This window comes from Marmota monax, unplaced genomic scaffold, assembly GCF_021218885.2.
Source record: "Marmota monax isolate L192 unplaced genomic scaffold, Marmota_monax_Labrador192_F-V1.1 WCK01_AAM20220418_F8-fsc00342, whole genome shotgun sequence".
Taxonomy (NCBI): domain Eukaryota; kingdom Metazoa; phylum Chordata; class Mammalia; order Rodentia; family Sciuridae; genus Marmota; species Marmota monax.
Genome location: NW_026692007.1, coordinates 707,288 through 732,247, shown reverse-complemented (window position 1 = coordinate 732,247; position 24,960 = coordinate 707,288). Strand labels below are relative to the sequence as shown.

The 24,960-nt window shown below is 46.3% G+C and overlaps 1 protein-coding gene across 8 annotated transcripts in view; it reads right to left on the bottom strand.

The window, feature by feature from the left end:
• The window catches only part of Tns3 (tensin 3), a 270,335-nt gene that overhangs the window by 139,704 nt on the left and 105,671 nt on the right, over positions 1-24,960 (bottom strand). For 7 of the 8 annotated variants that reach the window (XM_046451661.1, XM_046451611.2, XM_058582006.1 and 4 more), the window contains 4 exons: positions 7,626-7,678; positions 5,223-5,394; positions 2,824-2,874; positions 647-769 (listed from right to left, as the gene is read on the bottom strand). In XM_046451661.1, the coding sequence (XP_046307617.1) occupies positions 647-769; positions 2,824-2,874; positions 5,223-5,372 (324 nt within the window). In that variant the 5' untranslated portion in view covers positions 5,373-5,394; positions 7,626-7,678. Of the gene's footprint in view, positions 1-646; positions 770-2,823; positions 2,875-5,222; positions 5,395-7,625; positions 7,679-19,826; positions 20,013-24,960 lie in introns of those variants that run through there. The other variant, XM_046451642.2, reaches the window with a different exon arrangement.

The window sequence follows — 24,960 nt, the reverse complement described above, 5'->3', positions numbered from 1 at the left end:
AGAGGGCTTATCTCTCATGGCCCATTTTTGGAGTGATTCAGAAACAGTTTACATGACAACAGAGTAGTGCAAAGTAACAGTACATCAGTTTGGAAAATCTTCAGTGTGTTCCTGATAAAAGTCCACTAACAGAGCTTTGAATTGCTTATGAAGAGGACACAATTTGGAGATGTCTTGTGGTAATTTCCTCCCTGAGGATCTACAAACTTATTTCAAATTCATTAAAAAACTGAAGTCATCAACTGAAATGAAATGGAGGGCTAAGGGTACTGTATTTTTTAAACCCAGCAACACCAAAGACCCCAATCCTATGAAATCAAAAGCCAAACTCTGCAGGTTTAGTAATTCTTTCTTCCTTCCTTCCTTCTTCTTTCTTCCTCCTTCCTCTTCCTCTTCTTCCTTCCTTCTTTCCTCCTCTTCCTCTTCCCCTCCCTCTCCCCCTCCCCCCTTCTTCTTCTTCTTATTCTTCAGGACAAGTAAGAAGACCTAATGGCAAAGTCATGCAGAGCCTGTCCTACCAGCTGGAAGTTAATTATGGAAACATGGCTCAGCTACTTCTTGTGATCAGCACTGATCTCCTTAGGGTTTCTCCAACCACTGAAGCCCAGCTGGCCCCCCAGAGTATGTGGGAGATGGGGACACTCACCCTGCAGTGGATGACAACCACATGCTGGGGGTCACTGTTTAGCCAGGACTCCTGTGCCTTGCATATGGTACATATCTTGTCGAGGGGTGGTGCATGCAGCTCTGGCCAGCCCACATCCATGATCTGCAAAGAGAAAGAGCTGCCTTAGTTTCCAACTCCTGAAGCCTTCTGAGGTCATCTCATAATCACTTCTTTCATCTATTAATATAATTCATTCGAGAATGAATAACAATGCTGCACAGTCCTTTTTTTAAAAAGCAATGAGCATCATGGCCAGGTTCCTTTCCTGGAAAGAAGACAATGCATTGTCACCCACAGGCTTCTGCCAGGGGTTGATCTGCTCTTTTGCACCAAGGTGACAATTCTAGAAAGGCCTTTTGGAGGCACTAATGGTGCAGGGTTCTGTAGGGAGAGACTAAGGACCTCCAAGATCTAAAAGGAGGAGTCCCTGGTCCAAGCCACTGCTAAAATTCTTCCCTCAGATTAAAAACCAGAGTCAGGGGTGCATGGAGCATCACGGGGACAAAGGCCGATCCTATAGTCTTGGGACACAACAAACTCCCCCAAAGGCAGGAATGTGCCCATGAAAGAAAAATAAAGTCACCAATCCAGTCACTGTGCACAAGAGTTGAAGCTCTGAGCAAAGGACACACACTCCAAACCTAAAGCTCAAGGTGGCCACATGGTGGTGTTGCATTTCCTTGTATTTCCTTTTTTAAGAAGGAAGAAAGGCAGGGCTCCTAGGCTAAAAGTAAATAGAATAGTTTGCAATGAATTGGATACTTCAGAAAACTGCCAAAGCAGGAAAAGTCACATACCCAGGCCAACCGTTCAGACATAACCACTATGACATTTTGATGAATTCCTTGGTCTCTACTATGTATATTTAGCACATTTAAGATACTATCATACATCGATTCTATATTTCACTTTTTGTTAACTTTTATTTAAATAAGTTTGTATCATGTTACTATCAGTTAAGGATCCCTCTGAAAATGCTTAGGGCCTAAATGTTTCAGATTTCAGAGTTTTCCAAATTTTAGACGACTTGAATACACATTAGCAGTTGAGTACCCCTAATCCCAAACCCAAAGTCTGAAATGCTCTGAAACCTGAAACTCTGGGGCACTAAGACAATGCTCAAAAATTGTTAGATTTTGGAATATTCAGATTTGGGGTTTGGGAATTAGGGAATGCTTTGGCTATATTTTTTTTTTTTACTCTAGTAACTGTAAAATATTCCAATATATAATGTATATGCTTATACCTGTATGTATGTATATATAATACACTTGAACTTATACTTACATAGTCTTAAATTTTTTCCCTGAATCCTTGCTATTGAAAGAAATAGTTCATGGTTGTGACTTTAAAGAGGTGGAAAGAGGCCGGTGGGGGGGGGGGGGGGGGGGGAAGATAGCAGAGAAACATCTTTGTAGTGATGGAAATATTCTGCATCCTGACTGTGGTAATTATACAAACCTACACACATGTGAAGGTGGCAGAAAAGTGTGTGTGCACATGGACACACACACAAAAGTGTGTGAAAAACTAGTGAAATGTGTTAGAGGTCTGGGCACTAAACCAATGTCACTTTCCTGGCACTGATACTTTCCTTCAGGTTGATAATCTTTGTCCAAAATGCATAGAGCTAGTTGTGTTTTAGATTTGTTTATTTTTTCAGATTTTAGTAAGCCTGAATGTGTAAAATAAGATACATTTATGTTTCATATACACCTAAGCAATATAGCCCAAATACAATTTTATACCATTATTTTAACAATTACAATTATTTTCAATAATTTTGCATATGAAAAAAAAAACGTTTCCTGAGGTTTCCATAGGCAGCATCAGGCCAGAGCTCAGAAAGTTAGACTGTGAAGCTCTTTGGATATCAGATTTTCAGAGTGAGGATGCTCAGCCTTTATTAGTTTCACAAGATGCCACCACTGGGTGAAGGGTACACGGGACCTCTCTGTATTTTTGTTACTACTTCCTAATAACCTATAATTATTTCAAACTAAAACTAACAATTTCAATTAAAAACTAACCAACAGGTACCCAACACCTCTCATCAAGTCCCATTCCATGAAAAGCAACAAATTACTTTTGCACCAGCAGAACAAGCATTACTTGGCATTTTACAAAACTCAGAATAGAAAGTATAAAGTTCATACCTTTGGGTTAAGCTTTGTAAGGTCATATCTCTTTTCTGAAAGATTTAATACCTGCAAAGGAAAAGCTTTTAGATGAATCATCAATTCCAGAGACAAAAGCAGAAAACACAAGTGCACTTTACACAGTGCCTTTGAAGTATCAAAGATTGTCAAAAATTGAAAAGTACAGATGTGTATGTTGTCACGAACAAAACACAAAATAAGCAAGATAAGCACAGAATACCTGAATCCTTCTAAATCCCTACCTAAATCCTATGCTTTACTTAAACTAGCACTAGCACTAAAACAGGCAATTTACCATTTTATTTTTTAAAAAATTCTAATAGCCACAAAATACTTCAATATATAGAACATATACCAATATCTACATATAGACAGATATATAGCACAGCTTTCCTGGTCTTGCTCTGGACTGCAGCCTTGCTCAGGAGACAGGAGGCACTGTGGGGAGGGCGACTGCATTATGGGGCTGACCCAGGCATGAGAAGCACTGAGCTCTGGACCGGCCATGAGACTCCACCAAAAGTGCACTGAAAAATCAGAGCTATTTGTGGAATCTTGCTAAATACTCAAGTAAAGCAAAATGGTAAAAAGAATATTCCAGCAGAGAGGGGGCCTCAATAATAACTAAACACTCCTTTCACTTTGAAGATGAGGTCTGAGGGAAGCAGAGAGGAGAGGCCTGTCCAGGTCAACCCTCCCATATGGTAGGGGTCACTTTTGCAGTGATTTAGTTTGCAAGGCTCATTCTTAACCCCCTCTTCAGGCACCTCCTGGTTCTACTCAGTGTTGATTCCATCTCAGCCCTGTGAGAATCATCAGGGACACAGCTTCACCTCCTTGGAAGGCCCATGACATTACAGCATGATGAGACACATCACCACGGACATCCTTCATAAATGATTTGTTGAGTTCAGGAACTATTTTGTTTTAAAATCTAATCATCAGATGAATATGGATAAAGAGATGAACCCTGCCTTCTGGACCTTAACTTAAGGTCTGCACAATACCTAATACCTGTGATACACACAGGTGAATCTTCAAGTTCTTCAAAAAGGTATTTATCTCATTGCAAGTAAGAGACACCCCCCGCCCCCCGGCCAGTCTCCTTGGGGAGCCCTGCCCTGAAAAAGCCTCACACAGTGACAGGAGAAGAACGGATCCCAAACCCAGCCAACTGCCATCCAGGGCCTGGGCTTTTATATCTTCTCTTTGGGGAGGGGAGGTCTTTCTATGCTGGGGAGGAAGGAAAAACTACGGAATAAAGGGCTTGGGCTAGCATGGTCAGTCTGGGTTGCAGCTTACCAAGGAGGAAGCCAAGGTTCTACAGAGACCACGTCTGTGATAACAGAAGCAGCCTGGAGAGGAGGAAGTCCTGACATGAGGTGCAGCCACCTTGGGGACTTGGATGCCCCTTCCTTGCCCTTTCCCTGTCCACTTCCCTGTCTGAGCAGGTCATAGCTAGGACAGAATTCGGGGGAGAAAGGCTGGGGGGGGGGAGGGGGGTATTAGAGAATCAAGTTGCTAGAAGGGATCCAGCCCATTCCTAGAGAGGAGATAGTTCTAGAAGCCGTGGGAAGGTGAGCCACGCTGCTCTGAGTGGACAGAGGCAACGTCCTCTCCGTGGCATAAGTTCACCTCTTTAGCCCAAGCCTAGTCACAGGAGAAAACTGATAAGGGTGATCATAACCCGTTGCTGGCTACAGTAAGATTAGCTTTACAGTAAGTAGATAAGGCGGCAAGTTAAGAGAAGGTGCTCGCGGGCTGTAATTTAATCCCAATAGCGATTCCAACAGCAGAAGGAAGAGAGAGTCCACGTGGGCTAGCAACTCTGGGAACAGATAACAAGGGGCCATCAGAAGGAAGAAGATGGCTGAGAAGCTGTTCTTCCCAAATCTGGGCTCCCTCCACCAATATCAGGCATGGGTTTTGAAATCGAGTCATCTGCTAGCCCCAGGAAAGATCTTTTATGAACACCTGCCCTAACGCCTTCCTAGTACACTGGAGGAGAGCCACAAACAGCATTGCTTTTTGATATCAGGGATTGCTCATGGAACCAGCCGGAGAGGGCTGGCTGAGGGATGTCCTGTGGCACTAGGGAGCCGAATCACTAATGAGACAGCCCCCTCAGTGTGGGACAGAGGTGGCGGCTGTCTGTTCAAGAGCCCATGACTGCTGCCTGTGTGGGAGATAACACTTCCCCAAAGCAAGCCACAGATGGGCAAAGTGCAGGACCACGCTGCTGCACTGGCTGTGTGAGTCGGGCCCTGAGCCTGGTCCTCTGTCAAAAATGGGGGCACCTGTGAGCACCCGCTCCTCACATAGTGCCCACTGTAGGACCGGTGCCCACTCCTCTCTCCAACAACACACCATGGACACAGAAAACCCTGCCTGCTTACCAGGTAGTTGTCCCCATGCTTGGACTTGAGCATACGCGTGACCTCCTGCAGGTTGAGCAGATAAGACTCTTCGGAGCAGCCAGCAGGGAAGGACACGGCAATGATGCGCTCTGTGATGTAGGTAAGGTCCAGCTCATGACCATCCTCCATGGTGGGGCTTAGGGCTGCAAGCCTGTTGGGAGAGAAGAAGGAACAGTAAGCAAATGGGAAAAGGGAAAGAGGACCAACTCTCACCCTCTCGCGTTTCTGCAGGAGAACTGGAATAGCAGGCTATCCTGAGAATCTGACTATGCTACATCTCTGACACATTTCTCCACTCACAGGAGCATACGGGTTCTAAAATCCCCTGCAGGGCATGACTGAGTTGATAATTCCCTGCAGGGCACGACTGGGTTGATACAAGGTATTAGCAGGAAATAAGCAGAGAAGTTCAGAGCAACAGCACAGGGGCTTGTGGAGAAAGCATACTGGGCAACAGGGTGTGGGGACAGGCACCCGTGGAGCTTGGACAGACTGGATCCTTGGAGAGAGACAGCCTCAAACCTCCTGTGAGACATCAGGGCCAGCACAAGGCAGCTAGAGGAAGAGCATTTCATTCAGCAAGGATGGTACGGGCAGCAGCCGGGGCTGTCAACAGCAGTAAGCAGCCCCTATCTGCCTGAAGACATATGGCCAGAGAAGAGGCTAGTGAGGTGGATGGGCTAGATCATGGAGGTTGTGATGAGCCAGGGAGGGGAGGGACCAAGCCGGACCATCATGAGAGAAGATCCAAGGAGGAGTTTTAGTAGTCACATAATCAAAGTGTTTTCCTCTGTTACATAGAAGTTCCTTGGCTTCTATTAGACTGGGTATCTGTTCTATTTAGATTCTGCTAGGACCCAGGGGGTAACCTGTGTGCAGAGTACAGGTAGCTGAGACAGGTGTCCAGGTATGATGAAAACAAGTGGAGGAGAAAGGTGCAGAGAAATAGCAAAGTAATATCCAGCAAGCTGGACTTGAGGACATGGGCAGGGTTGGCTGTGTAAGGACCCAGGAGCCCAAGATGACTCTAGAGACAAGGGCTTCCTGATGCACAGCTTCACCATAATCCCACAGGTCCACAGGGAGGCCCTGAGTCCCTCATTCATGAAGGGCCCCTAATGACTTAAGGACTGAGGGTGGTGCCCACGAGAGGTGGCACTGGGTCAAACCCAAGAAGTGACACTAGGATATGAAACCAGAGTAGGGTCACAGTGTGTCATGGGAAATGTGTTCTGGTCACGGAGAGGTTCCCACCAGTATCGCATTGTTACTGCTGCTGTTATTTCTTTCCCACTCCTGCTACATGTCTCTGTTTCTCCCCTCCCCTCTTCTTTCTGAAAAATTCAAAAACAAAAAACTTGTTTCGCAAGCCTTCACAGATCACCCAACTTTATAATTATCAACACAGGGCCTGGCAAGGGCCAGCCACTGACTGACAATATCCCAGGGGCGTCTTCCACCACTTATTGTCCTGTAGCAGTCTCAGATATTAATTTCCCTTAAAAATCCTGTAGTAATAATTGCTAAGAGAGAAGAGCACTCTTTCATTAAAATGCAATGCCATTATCACACCTAAAAAAAAAGACAGCATAACATCAAATATCCAAAATCATAAATTTGTTCTTTATAGCTGATGTGTGCAAATTGGTGCCCAAACACTTCTCAAGAGCTTTTTAGTTTTCTCTACCTTATTCATCTGATATAGATGCTAAAAGTCTGGATTATTTTTAAAAATCAAATCTGATTTTCTTGAACTCTGATTTTTGAAACAAACAAACAAACAAAAAAATGATGTGCCTCCTGGGGCCATCAGGATTTACAGAGAGGGATTTTTCCTAAGGCTTTGTGAATCACTGGCCAGTGGTAGCATTGGGGCACCTACTTGAAAGGAGCTGTCCTTCAGTGCATTCTAATCAACTCTGGAACCCACGGTAGGAGTTAAGCTATGTGCAGTCAGGTCACAGCAATCACATTCTCTATTGGAAAACAATCATAGTCCAAGAGCAAGCCTGAGACCCCAAGCTACTAGGGAGGCTAAAGCAGGAGGATGGCGAGTTCGAGGCTAGCCTGGGCCAGCCTGTCTCAAAATAAAAAAATAAAAGGACTGAAAATGTGGCTGAGTGGTAGAGCACTTCTGAGTAAATCCTTAATATTGGAAAGGAAAAGAAAGACGATCTTGATATTTCCACAATCCAAGCTCCTCAGACCAGAGATCACATTCAGAAAACAGGCATAAAACCTGATGTGTATCACCTTGATTATTATTTTTTAAAAAACTGAAAAAGAAATTAAGACTACTACAGATAACATCAAGTCCAAGTCTCCCCTCTGAAGATGAATCCACCCCCAGAGACACAGGAGGGTTACCCAGGGGACACTCACCGCAAAGGCTTATCACAGCACAGAGAAGACGACGGAGTGGAGCTCCCCGGAGCCTGCAAATAACAAGACATGAATCATTTTGATGTTTCCTTCCCCACCAGCCCACATGGCACTTACACCACTGAGAAGGGACAATGACAGCTGTCCTACAGTTTAATCATCAATGGTAAGTCAAACATTGACACTATTGCCTTAGCACCTGCAGGAAAAGGTCACTATCCTATTAGGGTTTTTCAGGCCACACAGTGACGTGTTTCCATGAACTGGCAGCAGGACAGGGCTTGCACAGGGGGACAGAGACTACCCTCCAGCCAGGGCAGGTCAGGCAGAAACCAGTTTTGCTCTCCTGGGCAGGAGGTGACCAATCAACTGCAGCCATTTCTTCTATTGGCAATGTTGTTTACTTCAAAGAATCAATTAATGAAGGACTTTTGGGAGCTCTCGATTACATTTAGTCTTTTTTAATGTGCCCATCCTACAGAGAGAAAAGCTGCAGGTTATGGTCACTGTACAGTTTCCAGCATGCATGAGCCAGGGGTGTGTTATACACTGAGGTCAGGAGTGATTGCTAGCAACTTAATGAGTAAAAATGATTTCCAGCATTTTAGAAGTCAGGAGTCTGGGGCTCAGAGAAGTAGAGGTCACATCAAAGATTATACGAGTAGATGAAGAAGAGCAGACACTGCACATCGCTCTGGAATACTCTTCCCGTCACAAGCCAGGTGACAATTCAGTAAGGGAGCACACGGCCTGTCTCACAGACACAGGCTTTTAATCACCTCTCTGTATCCCACTGACACTGGTCAAGAGACACCTCAGATACCCCTAACTTACACCCGGTACTCCTCAGTCAGTGTAGTGAGCAGACAGAAAGTGAATCCTCCTGGAATCATCCAACCCAAAGTTAAACCAGCTCCAAAACCAGAGATGATCACCTCAGCCTCCCAGACAGAAGCAAGAATAGCACACATTCTGCTGTACACCAAGGTACAGGGGAGCCTTCCTATATCCTCATCACCGGAGCTCCTTCCCCCTGGGTGAGCCCAGGCCACACCTCTGCTTGGTCCCTCCCTTTTGAAGTAAGGACAATATTAGGACCAGCCTCACAGGACTGTTCGGAGGTCACTGAGATCATTCCCATCAAGGCTTGGAACTCTGCTTGCCACCAGATGACCCCACAGGTCAAACCTGGCCCAGCAGGTTCTTGAGCCTACATGCCCTGCCACCCTGACGTCAGAGTCCACCCTCCCCTGTGCCCAAAAAGCCATGGGAAGCTCAAGGCAGGTTCTGCTGATCCTACTGAATCCCTGACCTAAAGCCTCTCAGGGCTCAGCCTAAACAAAGTCAAACAAGATTTTTTTTTTCCTATTAGAACAGCAAAAACAGAAATTTTAAAAAAGGTTTTTATAAGCACTGGTGAAATACAAACTGACTAGTTTTGCATATAATTAGTGTATATAAAAGGCATTTAGAATATAAAAGGCATTTGGAAGCATGTGACCCATCAATGCAAGAAACAGATCATCAGGAAAGGACTGGTACTGACAAGGGTGCCCACTGCACCAGCATTCATATGGCTGCAAAAGGCAGAGAGTCAGCTAAGAGTTGAGCATTATGTCTAGATTAAATGAGTAAAAGAGGCCCAAGAGGAAACTGCAGCTCTGTAGAAGATGATGGATGTGCTGACTTGTCTGAGAAACATGACAGCAAACGGGGCTGCCAAAGCTGAGGATGGCCCATCAGCAAAGAAAGAAGAGCACAGATGGGGTCACTATTGATAAATCCATCATGCAAATGGAAAATGTCTAGGTTGAAAATGCACCGAATCCACCTAGCCCTGCATACATCCTGGTTTAGCGACACAGCAAAATCAGATTTGATTCTTAAAAATAATCCAGACATTTAGCATCTATATCAGATCATGTCAGTCATATCCCCTCATGACCTCATGTCTGACTGGAAGCCCGTGTGGCTGCCAATGTCCAGCATTCTCGAGAGATGGTCAGACAACCTATCGCTAGCCCAGGAGAAGATCCAAATTAAAAATGCAAATTAAAAAGTGCTGGGCCTGGTGGCGCACACCTGTAATCCCAACAGCTCAGGAGGCTAAGGCAGGAGGATCACAAATTCAAAGCCAGCCTCAGTAAAAACAAGGCACTAAGCAACTCAGTGAGACCCTGTCTCTAAATAAAATACAAAATAGGGCTAGGGATGTGGCTCAGTAGTCAAATGCCCCTGAGTTCGATCCCAGGTATCCCCCCCTAAAAAAATGTGAAGTAAGGTTACTATAAATGTATTTCACTTCAACAACAACAAAAAAAAGCATAAAGTCCAACCATTACCAGTCCAGCCATCACTTAGTCCAACCATCGTAAGTCGGGACTGTGGGCATATGATTCACACACATATACACTCACACTTACAGGCACATGTGGACACATGGCCAGAATGCAGGCTAATTCTGAAATGTATCATGACATCATGTCCTTCTTATTTTTCTTCTACATGCATTCTTCCTTTTCTACTAGGAGCACAGATTATGAGTCAAATGGAGAGAGAAAGCCACCATGCCTACAGCCAGCCTTGAGGCAGTCCCAGCTCCCAGCAAGGCATCCAGTCCTCTTGCTCACCATCAAGGGGCTGTTCATGCCCTCTGTCCCAAATTAGATGACTCCTGGGCAAGGAAGTTAAAAAAGGGTACTGTCGAAATGTCTTGAAACTGGAGCGTTCTCACCAAACTAGAACACTCACATTCAAACTCTGTGCTGGCTGAGAGGATACAGTGGCTTGAAGAGGGCCCTTGCCTGAAGCTGTAGTCCAGCCACACCACCTGGATGTGCCACCCCAGAGCAGCTTGCCTCACTGCCCCAACCCCTTCCTCTCAGCTCCATCCACAAGACGGTTTCCCAAGGTGATATCACCTCTCTTGGACTCAGCACTAATCCTGGTCAATCACCCAAATCACTGGCACAGTCAGGGATTTTGTCATTTTGCAACCAAGGGACTACAATCATTGCCCTGTTGGAGAATGGGTGACCTCCAGACTCTACAGTTACTACACAACAAAATCAATGAGTTAATGAAGGAATGACAGAAAGAATGAATAAATACCTGGGACCCAGGCTCTGGAGCTGCACTGTATCTGGGCTGGAGCCACCACCCTAACCATCAGTTTCCTCATCTGTAAAATGGGCAGATGTGAGAGCTCAGGTAATACACATATAACTGATGATGAGAGCTCAGCAATTAGTAAGAAGACACTGAATTTTAGCTAAAACACACTGGGTTTTAGCACAGGGCCCTACTGAGTGTAGTGAAATGCATTCAGTTCCCAAGAAGGCAAGATAATGATATGCTAGGAGTCTGTCTAATTTAATGTATAGTAAGGCTAAATTTAAAACTCCTAAGATGCAATCATAATATAACTAATCCCCCCACACACAAAAATTCTTAACCAAAGGGTTCTGCTTACATCAAAATAAAGTTCCATAGTTTCTAAAGGCCTCAAGCAGAAAATGGCCTGGGTTTGAACTACGAAGGTCCTAGATCACAGATGAGCTTGTCGCAATGTGACCATAGGCTCTACGCCTGCTCAGACGCACACCCAAAATACAGTCATTAATCTAGCAAGGCCATATCAAAACCCAATGCTATGTTTCAAATACGGTTTGTCCCCACCAACTTTCACATTAAAATTCAGTCCTCATTGTGAGGTATAAAGAGGTGGGACCAAGCAGGACCTTCAGGAGATGATTAAAGCTCAGCCTTCATGAATGGATTACTTCACTCATGGATTAATGAATCAAGTGGTTATCTGGAAAGTGGATCTGCTCTTACAGGCAATTTGGCAGTTTCCTGGATGTGACGCCTCCTCTCACCATGTGACACCCTGAACTGTCTCAGGACTCTGCAGAGAGTTCCTGATAGCAAGAGGACCCTTACAAGAGGCAGCCCCTTGACCTTGGACCTCCAGAAGCTTCAGCTGAACAAACCTATTACCCTCTATAAATTACCTAGTCTGTGGCATTCAGTTCTAGAACAGAAAACAAACGAAGACACCCACGGACTCTATCTCTTCAAGTATTTTTTAGTTTCAGAGCTTAAATAATTTTGAATAATACTGTTGTGTAACATCAACAGACATTACAATAACTCACTGGCCAAATTGCTTAATATACAGAGAAGATTTGTGACTGTTAAATACTGGCACCAGCATGACAGCGTATGGAGGTTGCCATCCTCCCTTACACAGAGCCCTGGAGGTGGATCAAAGGGCAAAGGGTCTGAGGATGCACAAAGAAGTGGGTGTCCCTGAGGGAACCCAAGGCTAGTTCCTCAGTTGCAGAATGAGAGGAGCCATCAGACAGGGGCAAAGACTGTTCTGTTCCAATATCCTCTGAGAGCCAGGCACAGTGGTGCACACCTGAAATCCCAGTGACCCTGGAGGCTGAGGCAGGAGGACAACAAGTTCAAAGCCAGCTTCAGCAACTTAGCAAGGCACTTAGCAACTCAGTGAGACCCTCTCTCTAAATAAAATACAAATAAAAGGGGGCTGGGATGTGACTCAGTGGTTAAGTACCCCTGAGTTCAATCTCTGGTACCAAAAAAAAAAAAAAAATCCAATATCCACTGAGAATGACTATGCTCAAAACCTGAAAGCATGCACATTGCAACCACTGCCACATAATTAAAAAAAAATCAAGAATTATATAATAGCAAAGGTTGAGGCCAACAGGAGGAAACTTAACTGTGTGCCACCACTGGAGACCCTATATCTTGAGTCAGCACAAAGTCAGGAAGAGCATCAAATTACATAAGGGTCACCTAAGCAAAGCATTTCACAATAAAAGCTCCACACAAGGTGCATATACCCACCTCCTGCCCAGGACAACACCCAGAGGAACACCTTTCCCAACTTCTACAGGGGGGACAGGGGGAGGAGCAGGAACTCAGCCTACCCCCATACAGCCTACTTCTGAAGCGAGCCCCTGTGCACCTGAGGACCATCCCTCCAAGGTCACAGAGAACTGGATACTCACACACACCCCAGCCCCAGACTGCTATGTGCCAGCCACATGTCTCCCACCTAGAAGGATCAAGCCCAGGCCTGGCCACTGGCAAGACCAGTGTGTATTCAGCAACTACCAGATCCCAGCCCAAGCCCTGTGACACCCTCACCCCAGAGGGTCTACTACCTGCCCTACCTTGTCTGCCCCATGTCAGATAAGCATCAGTGAGGGAAAGAGGCCATTCCTAGAGGGATCTAGTCTAGTGCTGTGCCAAAGAGTAGAAAGAAATGGTGCTAATCTGATCTGTCCCTTTTAAGCCAGCATCTGAGATCTGATTTGCCGGAATCCCTCTGAATCACCCACAGGTTATGGTGGGAACTAAGTGCAGGTTGCTCCTACAGCAGACCTCCCATAACACCTTGGGCTAGAACCCCCCTCAGATGCTCAGGAGGCTCTGACTTCAACTAAGATGAGAAGAGACAAACCCCCCACTCAATGGGAAGGGTGGCCAGCAGTTTATCAAACACCCTGCTAGTCAGTGGCACAGGGTGACACAAGGCTATGCTGTCACGGTGCATTACCTACACTTGAACCCCATTTTGGTTTGGATATGAGGTGTTTCCCAAAAGCTCCTGTTAATGTAGGAGTGTTTAGAGATGAAATAATCATATTATGAGAACTGTAATCCAAAGTGAACTAATCCACTTGATGGATTAATAATTTGAATGGACTCACTGGGTACTGACTATAAGTAGGTGGGTGTGGCCATAGGAATTCACTGGGGCATGCCTTTGACATTTATATTTTGTCCCTGGTGCTTTGCCTTCTCTCTCTGATACCCATCTGCCCTAAGCTGAGCTGCTTCCCTCCACCACACACTTCCGCCATGATGTTCTGCCTTACCTCATTCCCAGATCAATGCAGTTAGCAACCATGAACCAAAACCATGAGCCCAAATAAACATTTTCCCCTCTAAGTTGCTCATGTCAGGCACTTTGGTTATAGCAACAAAAAGCTAACTAACACACCCACTGTTCATCCACCACAGTACACTTAATGCCTTTAGGATGAAAGGGACACTAACCTACAGAAAATTTATTAAAGAAACATCTTGGCTCCTAAGAAACTTCTACAAGATGTTTAGAAAAATCTCTACTAGTGGACACCAATCCTGCAAGTTTGTGTGGCCAACCCACTTTCTATTGATGTTTAGCAAAGAGTGTTGCCCACTCCCATCCCTGGAAGACTTCCTGAGATGCTGTTCTTTATGAACCTACCAGCACTGACAGCAACGACAGCCAGGCCCTTCCTCAGCAGAGTTCCCATGAGGCAGAGGCACAGGTGTCCCCCGTGTGAGGGTAAAAAACTCAGGCAGCAAGCCTCCCGCCAGCGGCAGCCAGCCCACACCTCCCTCACCTGTGTCCTGGCTGGCTTGTGCTTATCAGGCCTTCAGTTTCCACAGGTGCTAGAAGAAAAGAAGGGAGGAGGAATGGGGAGAGCCAGAATCCCTGGCTAAGGTTGAACTTGAGAACAGCACCTGGCCAAGACCGCCCAATTCCAGGCTTCACTGCCCTTCACAGGAGCCTCCCCAGCAGGGCCTAGGCACCCATCCCAGTCACATGACCAAGCGGCCCAGTGGGTGCAGGAAGTCACCAACCTCCCTGCTCATCACTCTTTCCTCCTGATAAAATGACAGCTATGGATCAAGCATGTGGGGGCCATTCTAACCCTGGAACCCACAAGTCTGTTAGGTGCAAAGAGGAGGGTCGCCATTAGAGAATCAGGTGATCGACTCAAAGGGACTCTCTGCAATTATTAATTTAAATATAAATTTTGAAGTTATTAATTTCTTTCACTAAGGATATTATTGTTTGTTACTTGAAACAAATGGAGCAATAGCAATTTGCATCTAGAAACCTAGGAGGCTATCTCTATCTAAAGGGAGGATAATGAGCCCCATCAGCATGAGATTCTGTCTTAACACACATCATGATAGTAAGAGGGACAGAATCCTGTGCACACTTTGCACGTTACAACCCAGGGTGGGGGACACAGGCTTTGCATGAAAGCAAAGACACCCTTCATTGGGAGAAACCAGACTGACCTCATGGTCAAGGACAAGGGCACCACATCAGACGGTCAGGCCCGATTTCAGGCTCCATCTCTGCATCCCTGCCACATTGGGACATTATCATCATTTTCCTTCCAGGGCTGAGCTCATGTCCCTACCCTTGGGTTAGGAGTCCACGCAGGGCTTGGTGTAAAGCCTGCTGTCCACAGTGATCCCCCATCCTGCGGTGTGATGTCCTGTGGAGAACCACCCCACTGTGTCGTCCTTCAGTGCATCATCCTGAAGTCCCCATCCCACAGCACACCATTGCTAAGACCGGCAGGTGGGCTTTCAGTGAGCCTGAGTGCAATATCTCTATGAGAACCATGCTTCCCATCACAAACCGTGTCTTCCGTCTCAGGAGGGCAGACCCCATGAGAAGGAATGCCTGGCGTTCAGATGTCTCTGCACCTTTGGGTGCAGACCTTTGGCTACTTGGAGAACCAAGAACATCCATGGCAGGGAGGAAGGAGATGGTAAGGGCCCAGGGGTCTGGTGGGGGAGCACTACTAGGAGTGAGAAAGGCATCATAAATTCTCAGAAGACTATTGCCAAAGAATGTTTTCAGAACAGAGCTTCTCTCCTGGCCAGAGACCATCAACACCATGCTGGCCACCAGCTGGTCAAGAGCAAGCACACACTCTCAGAAATATCCAGCAGCGTCCACTGCACACACAGACATGGAGGGATGTAAAGGACAAGTCACCACTCACTCCGAAACAAAACCACCCGTAAAGTCACAAGATCCCACAGAAACTTCCCAATCCTCCATGGTGGATGGGGCTCCAGCTCATTCCATGTACCTTCCTAGAGGCAAGATCTGGAAGCCTCCTGCACATCCCTACTCCTGAGAGGCAGATTAGTTCTGAGACAAGCTTGCCATCCAGGACAGTCTGCCCAACTCTGGCAGGTACAGGGTTTTGTTTTCACCCACATCATTTTTGACTATTTTGACAAAGTTTCTAAAAGCTCACAGGACAGAAGCAGAATCCAGCATGAGGCTCATCGGAATATGATTATACATCCTAACATCTGTCAGCTGTGGAATCTTGGACCAGGGCACTTAGGAGCCTCAATGAGTCTATCTGCGGAATGGGGCAATGATGTCCCCATTGTGAGGACATTCATGGAATGAAGACAAAATGTCCAGAACCACCTGATGCTAATGAAGGCACTGTCACTTTCCTCTAGCTCTTTGCTGTATGTTACTGTGATGCACCCACATTGAAATGTGCAGTGTCTCCCTTTCCCAGGAAGGTCGCTGCTCAGTGTTAAGCAGATGCAAGCAAAGAATGGAGAGCTGAGCATCTCCACCATGTGGCCTAGAAACCACAAGCTTAAAGAGGTGAGTTCTAGGACACGGAGGCTGGAGGAATCCAACAACCATACCATTGGGATGCACAAAGCACTCCCTCATCCCACAGCACAAGGTGCCCAATGTAACAAAGTATGGGCCATGTCCCCAGAACCCTGGCTCATTCAAACATCCTACATTGCCTTGAATCTAGACCTAGACCTGTTCCTGTAACAAGATACCCAGTATCATTAGCAAACACTTTCACTTTTTAAGGGACAAGGTATAATAAAACATCACAGGAGACCATCACCCCCAAATTTTACTGTAAAGCACAAAAAATAATATAGGCTAACAATTACCAACATTTCATAGTAAAGGTACCTCTCTGGAGGTCCCCTCTTATCCATGGTTTCCTTTCTGTTATTTCCATTACCTGTACACAACCATGGTCTGAAAATATGGATATTCCAGATACAAACAATTAATTACTTTTAAACTGCATTGAGTACTATGCTAAAATCCCCATGCTGTCACGGCTAGGTCATGAATCATCCTTTGTCCAGCATATCCACATAGTATATGCTACACGCTCACTAGCCATTTCAATTACGAGATCACCCACAAGTTATCATGGAGTTCATATACAAGTAATCTGTACATAGTACCCCAGTGCTATGTTAACAAAGCCTGTGTCAATCCCCTCACCTCATCTCACTGGGTAGACACTGCATCATCTTACGTCATCAAAGAAGGGTGAGCACAGTATGGAAAGTGATTTTGAAGGACAGGCCACATCACATAATTTTTATTACAGTATGTTATTATAACTGTTCTATTTTACTATCATTATTAATTCTTACTGTGTCTACTTTAGACTTTATTACAGGTATACCCATAGAATAAAACATATATGTGGAATTTGGTACTACCTGAAATTTCAAGCACCCACTAGAGGTCTAGGGACATATCTCCTGAGGATGTAGGGGAAATTGATATATGACCTTGAGGTCAGGATGCTGTTATCACACGTAAGGCTAGCAGTGCCCAGATCAATAAGAGTTGTCAGTCTTATCTCACTGGATGTTCAGGGTTTCCAATAACCATCTCTGAGCACCGTATTCCTTGTTTCCTATAGGCTTCTGTGAAAAGTAATACTTGAAAAAACTCTTAACACAAGAATGACACAGTAGCAAGTCCTGATGGCTGCAAATACCAAGCAGAGCCTAGAGAAGTCTGATACAGGTACTGAGAGCAGGCCCGGACCCACAACAGGTGAATGCTGGGCTGAGCTCCCACCTGCGCTGCTCACATGCCCACCCTCTGACACCTCACTAAACCCTGGAAGACTGTCCAACCCTGGAGGTTGTCAGTGCACGACCACCCAGGGATGGCCCAGAACACATAGCCATGATTAGTCTTCCAGCTCCCGATGACTCAGACCATCACAGTTTCCCCCCAGAGACCAAACATGACATAGATCCAGAGCCCTAGGGACCAGGACCACCTGGCAGAACAAGTGATAAAAATCCTATTACATGAAGCTTCAGGGCCAGGGTTTTTATCTGTGCCCCACCACAAATGAGCTGTGTGAGTTTGGGAAGGTTCCTCACCTTCCCTGACTCAGAGGCACCCTGCTATGAGGGGGGAAAGGTCAGGCCTCAGGGGAGGCCATGGGCTGCTTGCTCCTGCAGATGGGACAGCAGGTGCACATAGACTCAGGGACCTGGATGGGTGCAACACTGCAGGTGGAAGGCAGACTGGGGGGCAGCACGCAAAACCTGTGTGGTGCAGATACCACAGCACAGCGTTCCAAATGGTGCATCCTTCACAGGCGCCCCATTGCCATAGGATGAAGGGTGGCCTGGCCCAGGAGACCCTTAGTGATCTGACCTCCTATCACAGTGTGCCTCAGTTATTCCCTGTCCTGCCTCGCCACTCTGATCCCTTATGTGAAATCTCTTGCACCCACAGCACAAAGCACAGGTTGCTCTGGGTCCACATATCCAAGTTCCACTGGTAACTGCAATGACTCCTTGAGGATATGCAATAAATAAAACTGACAGCTTGTGTAGGAAGACATGGCCCAGCGAAGATGATAAGGTTCAGTATCCATTTGAGCAGAGCAGAAGCACAAGGGTAGAGTGTAGCCATGCAGAGCTACAAACTGGAGGGTTTCTCCATGGACTGAGCTCAGCTCTGCATCCTGTGCCTATATGGACCCTGGCTATCATAACCTATTCTTGCTTATGCTTATTCTTGTCATCCCCAAGATGATTAGTGGTCCTCTTAGCATCCCACTTCTCTAGGAGCAACATGAAGCAGAAGTCTCAATCCCTCATCCAGGAGGCTGCCCACAGGTATCACTCACCCAGAGCCAATGAGGCTTCAGAGGAGCCAACACCCATGAAGCAGGGGCAGACAAAACATAGCACCCAGCTGCTGGCCTCCACTCATCCCTGAAGGCTTTTAGGGAAGAGCAGGGAAAGAAAGCCCTTTTGTGCATGCCATGTTAGGAGCCTGGGCAAGGCCTGAACATGGGAGGAATGCCAGCTCCCCCAGCGTCGCCAGGCCTGTGTGCTGTCCCAGCAGCCCAACCAGCACTGACAGCCTGCACTATACACGGCTCCATGAAAAGGAATCATAGCAGTGGCCAAAGCCACAAGGAAGCAGGACTTCATGGCTCGGTGATGCGACACACAGATCCCAGCACTGGGGGTGGGGACAATGACATAGACCTGGTGAGACACCTCTGCACATTCTGCTTTGTTTCCCAAAGCAAATGGAGAAAAAATAAAATAGAAATGATCAGCCACACTTGGATGAAAAACAACAGCATCATGTGTCTGTCTGTCTACTTATTCCTTCACTCCTCAGCACACAGGTCACAGGGGACATGCACACATGCTTTGCCATCTTAATGCCCTGGATGGAAGCCAACTCCACTCCTTGACTAGCTATCTAACCTTGAGCATGTATACACCCCTCTCTGTAACTCAGTTTCCTCATTTGGGAAAGGAGAGAATAACAATATTATTGGAAGGATTCAATAAGTTAACACATATAAAAGGCTCCAAAGATAAGCGCTAAATAAATATTAGCCACTAATCAAAACATTTTATTTGTGTGCTAGGCAGGATTGGGCTCCTGAAATGAATTTCCCCCACAAACTATTATGAGGTCTAGTGTAGACTCAATAGTCACCACTGTGTAGCTGTGACTCCGGCCCTGCTTTTAACAGAGGGAGGAATAAAGCTCAGAGAGGGTAAGTGATTTTTCAGAAGTCATATAGTCAGTAAGGCCCTTTATCCCCTTTCCATAATGAGGATACTAAAAGAGAGAGAGAGAGAGAGAGAGAGAGAGAGAATTATCAGAATTACCAGACTTGATTTTTTTTTCTTAAACTCAAGTAGTGATTACAGAAATTGTGAAATTAAACTATCCCCAACTCAAGTTGGAAAATTAAAATAACATTATTTCACCACTGAGCTCAACTATGAGAAACAACATCTAGCCCAGACTGAGATGATGTCTATGAGTATTTGTAACCCAAGATTTGCAGAATCCTGCCACCCGGTTCAGGAGGTCTAACTGGTTTAGAACCATATGGAATGAGGGAGCTGGGGCCGATAGACAAGGAGAGGGAGAGACAAGCACTGGACTCGGAAGTGACAGAGAAGTGAGTATTTACAATCAAATCTGAAGCTTCCCTTTGCTATTCTCACAAAATAAACTTCCCAGTAAGGGTGGCAAGGGCAGTCCTCAAAGGCACAGCAGACCACCTTTACCTCTTGGCAGGCAGGAACTCACTGTGCTCAGCAGGGACTATGTGGCCAGGGCTGCTGCTCCTTCCAGAAGCAGCTCCTCCTATTGCATGGCTCCTTCTGCTGCTTTCAGTCAAAGTCTAAGCCTCCTCTTCCAGCTCTGGGCACAAGGGAGGCAGCTGGAGAGGCCTGGCAATGGGAGAGCCCTCCAAGTGTGGAGGTTCCGAGACGGCAGCCAGGAGGAGCAGGCAGGTGCGCCCGGCCCCAAGGTGAATACGCATGCTTGCTCACAGGCAAGGACGATGGCAGCCGGAGGCTGCAGGCCAACCTGCCAAGGGCTGGTGGAACAAGAGCAGTGCTGTCCAAGCAGAGCTGTCTGACCAGGAAGCTGAGCAGGCTGCATCCTTTTGGGGACCAGCCCAGACCCAGGCTCCAGGTAGACTCACCTTCCACAGGTGCAGACACACAGGCATGGCAGGGGTTTTTTACCCCCAGGAATTAAAAACCCCACAAGTTCTTGGGAAAGCAGGTGCTCACCCCTAAAACTCAGAGCCCAACTAGTGCTTGGCATCTACCTGCCTCCCTCCCCCTCTCCTTCCTTCCCTCCTGTTCTCTGCTTCTTTTTTAGTTCATTTTTGTTCCACTCATTCCAAGCAGAATTTGATGTGACTTATCAAGGAATTCAATACAATCAATAGAAAAAAACAAACCAACAAATGAATGCACAAAACCAGGGTCAAAGACAACGATGTGGGGGAGGAGAAAAGGCTATGTCATAAAAGCTCTTTGGCTAAGGGAAATAGGCGCTCAACCGGTTCTGTGTTTCCTGGAGGCCAAAACAAAAAGGGAGATTGTGGCTGGACTACACTCTGCACGGATCTTGGTGACAGCGGGGACTTTAAAGGGCACCCAACCTCCCTGAGGCTGGGTTTAATCTATCATTTAGCACTTCGGGCTGAGAGGAAGGGCAGCAAACGGGTGGCAGCCAGCCCAGAACACCAGCCTGTCTCTGTCCTCGGCTGTCAGAAGTACCCATTGCAGCTGTTTAAACCGGACTTGATCATGACATGGTCAGTCTTGTCCCTGAAACTGACAGGGAGATGCGTGTGTGTTCATTTTATAACCATGCTTTATATGCACCTGTGTTCTTTTATTTTTCTTAATCATTTCATGACATAGAAAGAGGACAAAAGGAAGAGAGATGGGAAGGGCACCATTCAGTTCCTCTGTGCCCCCTTACTGGGCACCACAGTCAGTGCCTGTCCACAGGAAGTCACATGTGGTCTCCTTCTAGGTCAGATGCAAAGGGACCCCACCCCAAGATAAGGACTAATGGAGTGCCCCATCTGCCCACCTTGAGGCAGGAAGCACAGAGGGCAGTGGGGGTTGGGAGCCTAAATAGGACCATCTGTCCCGATTTAAATGACCATCTACACTCAACAGACTGGGGGACATCAAGAGGACTTTCAATTCTTCCAAGCATCAGTTTTCACTTCTTTGAAATGAGCTGATTCTGTTGCCTTCACAGGAACCCAGCAGAGATGAGATGATGCCAGCCAAGTACCAAGACCTAGGCTCCACAGTTGTCACCAGCCCCACCCACTGTCACCAGCCCAGCTCATGGAATAAGGTGGTCAGCTTTAGTCTAACTCCTGCATTTTATAAATGAGGCATAGTGACGTGGAAGTGCCTGTATTCCACAGGGTGGCAGCCAGAGTGGCCATGTGGCCCTGAGGACTTCATGTTGAGAGAGAACACACAGGTCTTGGAGACCTGGAACTCTCACAAACACCATCAAGAACCTGGTACAGAATTATAATAGGATAGGAGGAATAAGTTTCAGCATTCCATAGCACAATAAGGTGATCATAATCATTAATAATGTATCTTTCAAAATAACTGGATTATAGAACTTTGAATGTTTTTAACCCCAAAGAAATGATAATGTATGAGGTGACAGATGTGCTAATTACCCTGATTTCATCTTTATACATAATATACATGTATGGAAACATCCATGCTGAATCCCCTAAATATGTAAAATTATTATGTGTCAATTAGAAAAGAAAGAGCCCAAAGGAGAGTCCCCCACTGCAGGTGGTGACCAGCCAGGGGTAGCCAGCCAGGAGGTTAGTCACCCACACTGAAGAATACAGCAGGGCAGGAAAAGAACCACTTTCTTTAGAAGGCAGAGAACACTTGTAATGGGGCGGAGGTCTGAATGCTCTCCACTGTGGGAGGGGGTCAGCAGCCTGTGCTAAGCTCACTCTCAAGTGTCCTCTCATCCTGGTAGAGGCCCTGCAAAAAGCCTGGAGGCCAATCCTACAGGCACAGCTACAGGCAGGCCTCAGGGGAACTGCCCCTCCCCCCTATCCAGGGTAGGCAAACACAGGATCTTATCTGCATGACGCACAGGGCCAAGGGGAGCTGTGAAGCCACCAAGAAGGTTGGAGACCCACAGATGTGGGCAAACCTTGCCAGAAAGGTTGACTCCAGCTGCAGCTGGCCTGTCCCTAAGCGCAGCAGTCACAGGACCTTGGGAGGTCTAATGAACCCCTGAATGGCCCGCCCAACCGGACAAGGGGGCTGCCCAGGGAATACTGAGACCATTACACATCTCAGGCCAGGCCCACACCTTCCCCTGTCCCAAGAAGGGTAAAGTCGGTCCTTTACTTTAGAACCAAAAGTGAATGAATTCCACTGCTGCAGACGGGGCAGCCTTTACTTAGACCAGCCTAGAATAATCCGACTCAGAGAGGTGACCCAGAAAAGGTAAAGGAGAGAGGTCTTGGAGTACCATGCACACCTAAACACAGCAAAATAGTGTCAGCACACCCCATATGCAACATAGAGACTTAAACAAAAATCACAAGGATAATTTTACTCAATTCCTTACTGAAACATTCAGGTCAAGGTCATCTAGTTAGTCAGCAGAAACCTCATCCATCCAGGATAGGTCCCTGGGCCCAAGGCCAGCTGTCCCTCCCCACTGTGCCCATACCTGTGGACAGAAAGTCACCTTCAGTGCTGCCAAAGGGCAACTTCACCATCTAAGTATCAAACATGTTTAAAACAGTGAAACAATGACAACCGTGTCCTCCACTCAGGGGCTTCAGTGTGGGTGTGAATGAGGGGTGGGAGGCCCAGGCTTAGAACACCTGAACCTCTTGAAATCGACGACATTTTCCCCCCACCCCTTTTTCTACATTCAGAGAGGCCAGCTGCTGAGTACAAACTGGATCTGAGAACAGTAAGAAAAAAATCAGCCTGCATTGTGGGGAGTAATGGAAGGAGTGGGGGGCAACTGGAGTTGTCTGCAGGTGAGCAGGAGACAACCACAGACACAGCCTTCTGCAGGGGGAACACGCAGCCAAACTGTCCCTTCCTGTGGGTGCCCGCTCACTGCTTGAGAGTCAGGAACCCTCTCTAACTCCCCCCACCTGTCACAGCTGCAGTCTAGGATCCCATCTGGTACTGGGTGGTCCATCTTTAAGAAACTACAGGAGCTTTTTAAAAATAAATGCTCCCTTTTTTCTTTCTTATGATAAGTCATAAAAAATTTCAGAAAATTTTTATTTAGTTATTTTTTGGTACTGGGGAGTATTGAACATAGGGGTGCTCAGCTACATCCCCAGTCTTTAAAAAAAAACAGGGTCTCTCTATGTTGCTGAGGCTGGCCTCGAACTTATTATCCTTCTGCCTCAGGCTCCTGAATTGCTGGGACTACAGGTGGGCACCATCACATTCAGAAAACAGACACCTACAAAAAGACTCAGATGAGTCCAGTCTTACACTCTCTTTCACAACCCAACATAATCCACATAGGATGGATCCCCCTTACTTTATTCCATGTTCATATCATTTTATTTTCTTCTACAATGTAATTTTTAAAAATTTTTTTAGTTGTAGATGGACACAATACCTTTATTTATTTATATATGGTGCTGAGGATCGAACCCAGTTCCTCACATGTGCAAGGTAAGCACTCTACCACTGAGCCATAACCCCAGCCCTTCTACAATGTAATTTTTAACAGCTGGGGGATATCCAGTTAACCAACTGGGAAAAAAAATACCCCCCCCCCATTTCTAAACCTTACCTTGTCTCCAATTTCTCACTTTTATGAATGTTGCTATGAGGAGTATTTTAAATTTTTCCAATATCTCTGTGGTTGTCCTAGGGAAATACTTGGAGGTGCAATTTGCTTTGGGCTCACATCACCAAGGAGCTCCTGCAGAAAGTCTTGTGACTTCCATATCCAGATACATCACCTCGAGGCACAGGAAATATCCAAAAGGTGGAGGGCTCATGACCCCCTTTTCTATGTGAGCATATTTGACACCCTATCCCCAAAAGAAACTGTCTGGCCAAAGTTAAAGGGACATGGAAGTGTCTGGGAGGTTATGAAATCAACATCCCAAAAACTGAGGCGGCAAGGAGAAGGCAGCGACCGACCCTCGCTGCACATGACATTCCCATCCTCTCCCTGGGTCAGTGCTCAGAAGCAAGGTGCACTCCGCCACCAGGATGCACTAAAGTGCACTTTCCATCAACAGAGACCACTCTGCACCTGTGTCCCCAGCACATAGCAGACATGGCACCAGAGGCAAATATTTATAACATGAATGGATTAATGAGAGAGGGACAGGTCAGTGGGGGAAACTAACCATCTATTCCATTAGTTAGTATTTTCCATGATCAAGACCACAATTCCAAGATTATAACTTATTATTCTCTGAATCACAGACAGGCAGCACACATACCTAGAGGCCATGACCACTTGCCACCACCTGTTAAGAGCTGAAATGCATTCTTTAGACATCCAAAACCTGAAGCCCTCATCTCCAGAATCTCAGACTGAGACTGTATTTGGAGATGGGGTTCTTTAACACGGTGATTAGTGTTTAAATGGGGGTAGTTGGGGTGAACCCTAATCTAATACAACAGATGTCAATATAAAGGTGAAATTAGAACACAGACACACACAGAAGGATGACCCTGTGAAGACAAGGCGGGGACTATGCCATCTACAAGCAAAGGAGAGATGGCCTCGAAAGACACCAACCCCATTCACACCTTGATCTTGTATGTCCAGCCATCAGGAGGACTATAAGAAATAAATGTCAGTTGTTTAAGTCACCTCCTCATGGTACTGTTA